This window comes from Nycticebus coucang, chromosome 13 (assembly GCF_027406575.1).
Source record: "Nycticebus coucang isolate mNycCou1 chromosome 13, mNycCou1.pri, whole genome shotgun sequence".
In the NCBI taxonomy this organism is placed as follows: domain Eukaryota; kingdom Metazoa; phylum Chordata; class Mammalia; order Primates; family Lorisidae; genus Nycticebus; species Nycticebus coucang.
This window is the reverse complement of record NC_069792.1, coordinates 66,082,879-66,088,878: the sequence shown is the minus strand read 5'-3', so window position 1 is coordinate 66,088,878 and position 6,000 is coordinate 66,082,879. Positions and strand designations below refer to the sequence as shown.

The 6,000-nt window shown below is 30.7% G+C and overlaps 1 protein-coding gene across 1 annotated transcript in view; it reads right to left on the bottom strand.

Annotated features, from left to right (window-relative positions):
* Window positions 1-209: 209 nt before the first annotated feature.
* FZD6 (frizzled class receptor 6) overlaps window positions 210-6,000 on the bottom strand; it is a 34,913-nt gene continuing 29,122 nt past the window's right edge. Inside the window, exons 5-7 of the mRNA XM_053559345.1 lie at window positions 4,261-4,409; window positions 2,655-3,083; window positions 210-1,686 (exon numbers count right to left, since the gene is read on the bottom strand). Coding sequence (XP_053415320.1) covers window positions 1,518-1,686; window positions 2,655-3,083; window positions 4,261-4,409 — 747 coding nt within the window. The 3' untranslated portion in view covers window positions 210-1,517. The remainder of the gene's footprint in view (window positions 1,687-2,654; window positions 3,084-4,260; window positions 4,410-6,000) is intronic.

Sequence of the window (6,000 nt, the reverse complement as noted above, 5' to 3'; positions counted from 1 at the left end):
CATAATTTACACATTTGAGAAGAAACTGTGACAACAGAGTCCTGGCTTCTCCTTCCCCAGTTAAAAAGAGGCTTCTGACTTATTAGTCATAAAATTACTCATTTGAAAACTGTACTTCTTCCTGGGTCAGGACAACTATAACTAACCACATAATACTGCACAATTTTTTACACAAAGAAAATTTTATTAATGAAAAGGTAGCACAAAAGTTTTTGTATACAAACTTATTGTTTAAAAATGTGGAAAAGCAAATATTTACAACATTTTCCTTACAGTACATAATTTTCTTTCTATGTTGTAACAGAAAGTAAATAGAAAAAAACCAAGAGCAAGATACTAATTGGAGAAACAACCAAAAGTATCAGAATACCTTGCTTAAGGAATAATACTTAATGGAAAACAAAATAAAGAAAATTTCTTAATATTTTAAAGAATATTGTTACAAAATACATTTTGTGTATCCAGACTACATTTTTTCCCATTTGATTGGCACTAAGATTGCTATCACGCTTTTTGAACGTTCAGCAAAATCCTACTGAGCTGCAGAAATAAATTCTACATAATGTTTGAGAAAGATATTCTAAATAAACAAAAATTAAAACAAAGGAAAAGTATAATCAACTGTAAAAGGTTATAATACAACCTGAAGTGGTCAGGAAACAAACAAAAAAAGGAAATCAATTGCACTTGGATTAATTTATAAAAGACTAACATTTCATCTACTAATCCTCCAGAACATTTTACTTTTAAAATGTAGAAGAACTGGTGAGCAGCACAATACAATCAACATTGGACCCTTTCAGTAAGCACCTTGTTTCGGTTGCATAATACATCTGTGAAATTCCTAAAACAATAAGACTTTATAAAATCCCCACATTTTAGATGGTAAAGTAGAGTTAAGAAGGTTTCTGAAGTTGAGTTTTTTTTACAAAATCTTATGGTATGTCAAATAGGTATTCTTATACTGTGAAAGAATCTTATTTTCCAATTTTCTTAGCAATTCAGTGTTAAAGCTACCTAAGTAGTGCTAAAATATCAGAATAACATAATAAAAATAGCTGAATAGATTTTCCAGGATTTCTCAAAAAAGTTCAAATACATATAAGCTTATTTTTCAAATATATATAAAAAAGATATAACAATGTTTTAAATACTTCAGTAAAGAAAAATCTTGGCTTTATATCAAAAAAGTAAAATAGTATATTTTAAAATACTTTTAAGAAGAGTAGAATCTTCATAAATAGAAAAGGAAGATTCCTCTAAGTCTCCCCTCCCACACAATCTAAAAACTATTATTAACCTGTACATTTCTATTTTCAGGTATGTTGTTGTCATTATCCTTTGTGTGAAATGAACTGTATTATTCACACAATCTACTTTTTCCAATAAAATAGTAGGCAATACAGCTCAGCTTTAAGTGCAAAAGAAGAACGTAACAGTGATTCTTACAAAACAGTGCAGCTGGTTATCTCCAGTGTAACGTAAATTTGATTCTAAGTGACAGGATGAAATGTTTTTCAAGTATCTGAATGACTACCAGCTCCCTGTTCTTTCCTCACTCCTGAAACTGGGTGAACAAGCAGAGATGTGGAACCTTTGAGGCTGTTTGGCTCTGAAGAACTGGGGACCTGCAAATTGTTGTTCTGCATCAGGCCAGTTTCAGCAGTATCACTCTTTGGACTTACCCTAGATAAAAGAAAAAATGTTGACATACATACATCCACAAGCACAAATACAACGCTAGATGTCCTTAGGCTTGCTACCCATTGTTCATGAGTTTTACCCCAACCAGTGTTGACCTTTATCAGAGGATAATTAACTAAAACTCTTTAAGTATACTTTAACGATTCAAAAAACAAGTAATATTTTTAAATGTAATTTTTGCTGACTTCAGAAATTTCTCAAGTGCTGCCCATTTTAGGTGTCTTATGAGGAATACAATTAATAAGGCAGGATTCCTACCCTCAGTTTAGCAAATATCTTATTGATTTTCCACTACACAGTAGACAGTGTGTAATTGGTTGGGAATGCCAATATGTGTAAAACTACAGTTTGATTTCTAAGAAGTTTACAAATTTAGTGGAGGATAAAAGCATGTATCCAGATATATACAGATGCTAAGGTGGGAGCACAGAGAAGGTGCACTTAGTCTAGTCTGAGAGGGCTGGGTAAGATAACCTTAGGACCTGAAAGTAATTAGCTGTTAGCATTCTGTTTAATTTGATATTTACTTGTATTTTGGTCACCTGTGACCATTTGGGAAAATTCATTAAAGGTATGTCAATATCCTTTCATGTTTGAAAATTAAAATAATTTTATAATTATTTTTATTTAAAACTATACATTTTAGACAGTATCATAAAAACTTAGCCTACATTTCAGATGAATCACATTTACATAAATGTACAAGCAACTGTTTACCACAGATATGAACATTATTTTACTACTTGAACAATATAGTATATGTTAAGGCTCTTCTCAAAGATAAGAATTAAACTGTTAAATAGTGCATTTATAAGCCAGACCCAAACTTCCTGCGTTAAAAAAATAGATACATCATAAGATGCTTTCTTTCTAGATATGGTATGCTTTAATAAAAAATGTATAATGCAGTGTTTAAAATATTGATCTTAGACAACAAAATCCAATCTCACCTTCCTTCACTCCGTGCACTTTCAGATACACTGTTCCCATCATTCACACCACCTGCCTGGCCTTTCTTGTCAGCCGTTTCCCCACAGAGTTTGGAGCTGGATGCTGCTGGGGAGGTGTGTTCACTACAGTCCTGGTCTCTTAATTTGGAGGTGCTTGCTCTGTCTGCTCTCCCCTCTCTCACTGATGTTTCTGGTGAGGTTTGGATTTCTGTCAAAGTTTCTTGTCCTAAGTAATCGTGGTCAGTGATTGCTACTGCAGAAGTGCCATGATTTGTGGTAGCTCCAGTGCTGGTTCCCATGGATTTGGAAATGACCTTCAGCTTGTGTGAACTTGGTTTGTAGTGTTTCTTTTTGTGTTTAACTTTAGAATTGTGCTTTAAGAAAAACTCACATGACTCCTGTAGTACTCTTCGACTTTCACTGATTGGACTAGAAAAAAAATCCAAAGAGAAGATTTACTGAATAAATTTTAAGTGTCATAGTAGAAGCCATAAAAAATCACATCTTTTGCCAATATCCTCATTCATTAAAGTTAAAAATTCTATGATTTATATTATTATAAAATCTAGGATTATACATACTATTACCCAAGTAGATATCCATAAAGGGAAATCTTTTGTATGTATACTCAGTTGCTTTTGTCAGCATAAATAGCAAACTGGAAATAAATAGGCAAAAATTAAAGGATGAAGGTAAGGAAACTCAAATCAACTTAAAGTAAGAGACCAGTTAATTTATATCATATATGAATGCATCAAATGTAAAAGTAAAACAGAAGAAAAAGAATATGATTAATGTTTTTTCTTTAAATGTAATCCTTTTCTAACATTAATGTTAGCAAGTTACTCTGATGTTAGGGTGAGTATATAACTAAGGGATAGACGCATAATAATAGTGCAAAAAAAAAAATCCAGTTAAATGTAATTCTTAAGACTTCCAAAACTAATTTGAGAAAAGGTCTACAGTTCTGAAATTTGTACCACAAAATGTTCATTAATCAAATCAATGGGAAGCAATTTTAAAAACTCTATAGTACATTGTATTCAACATATACATAACTAAAATGAACTATTTGTTCATAAATGTAAATCTATATTGTTATAGAATATTCCGTAAGTTTGAATTTTTAAACTCTTAGGCAAGGCAAATAAGTGATGTTTTAGGTCAGAACTGTGTGTAATAAAATTTAAATGTAGTAAATAATGACAAAACATCACTTATATTTGAATCATACTTTATAAATTTCCTTATATATGATCCCATTTCATCTTTTATCATTGCTATAACAGGATAAAATTATTTAAAAGACTGTACCCAAAATAATAAATCCAATGATAGCAGTAATAATATTGGATGTATTATAAATCATGGAAACAAAGGCATTTCATAATCTTGCATTCATATTTCAAATAGCATAGTATATGTCAAAGACTATCATAATAAATACCAAAATAAAGCATCTCTCTTCCATGAAAAAGACTTCCAAACTCCACTTGGCTCATCAAATTGAAATAACAGTTGATACAATGAAACTCCAATACAGTGATGATTTGAATAGTTCCTTGGTATTTTAATCTATTTATTATAAAACACTGTAAGTTCTTACTCTCTCTTGCGAGTCCGTTTGAAAAAACCAGCCCACTCTGTGCATGTCTTTTTGCTTCCAACCCAGAAGACAGCAGAGATGCCAACAATTAAGGTCATCAGGTATTTTATCATAAATAAAGCCAATTCTGGTCGAGAATTTGTTTTTGCCTACAAAGAAAGAGTGACTTTTTAGTGATACATTTAAAGTGGAGAGAAGAGTCTACATTGTCAATGTAAAACTTGAACAAAAATAATAAATCTTCAATTGTTTTATCATAAAAGGTTTGAAATAACATAACAGAATGAATATTGCTTTAAATGCAATACATTTTTTACTTAAGTTTTGAGCAAAAAATCCCTATCTGTGCATCAAAATGTCTAGAAAGGGGAAAGTACTAAAATATATTTAGGACCAATTTCTGAAATTTCCTGATTTCTTGGCATTTTTTCTCCATGAGTACGGCAGCCTCTAAACATTGCTAAAATATTTGCCTCCAAATATTTGCCCGTTTTCCTTAAAAAAAAGTATGAAAAAAATACATTTAAACTTATTACAACAATACATATTTTACAGTTCTTATGCATTATTAATGTTTGTATGTCATAAAAATCTTGGCTGGTTAAAGGAAAATAAATATCAGTAAAATGTGAAAATAGACATTTCATAAAAGTTAAAATCATACTTTTAAGCATAAACCTTCAAATAATTATTTTTAAGTGCTGCACAAGTATCAAAAAATATTACATATTCTGTACATCTTGCTTTCTGCACTTACTAATGTTTCTTGGAGACAAATAGAGCTCTTAATTCTTTCTAAAGGATGTTACACTGTGTGGATGAACCATAACTTATTCAACTTCCTATTAATAGACATTTACTTCCAACCCATTGCCATTTGCAAATAATGAGATCTTCCTATAGATTCCCAGAAGGGCAGGAACAAAGAGTATGTGCATTTAAAATCTGACATTCATTGTCTAATCGCTTTCCACAGAAGGCTGAACTAACTGAAACTCTTTCAATTTTTATTTTCTTTGAACCCTCTTTCTTTCCTTTTCTCATTTTTATATCAGATTGCTGGTTTTGTTCTTATGGGTCTGGAAGAACTGTTTATAAATTAAAGAAATTAGCCCTTAAACTATCATGTTCTCATTTGGTCTTTTGACCTTGATTATAGATTTTTATTTCTTTATCATACAGAATCTTAAAAATTTTTTCTAACTTAGTCAAATTAGCAATATTTTCATTTATAGTTATTTTATATCATTTCTTTTATACCCTACTTATAAAGTCCTTCTCTACTTAAAAATTATAATTTTCCCATTCTATTTTCTAATATTTTATAGTTTCTTACATGATTACATAAAACATAATTTTTAAAAACTATAGATCTTAGCTTTTTAGCAGTATGTAAGCTTTGTACTCCCACCCCTTGACAGAAAGCTGAGGACTATAGAAGACATTTAATACAGCAGGAACATGATGAGCTCATGATGTGTTTAGTAAAAACAGAGATAACAGACTAGGGACAATGCGTAAGGCAAGCAAAACGATTATCCCCACATATCAGTACAGAAAATCGGTCTCATCATGTTATATAGCAGTAACTTTCCTATAAAATAATTTAGTCTTCACTCATTTGCTTGGATACACTAGGACGATGGCACTCACATTCAATACAGTTAATACCATTAGCATTAGTTTCCTATTAAAACTTCAACTAAAGTACTTTAAATTTTATATTTTCAGAAGTTTATT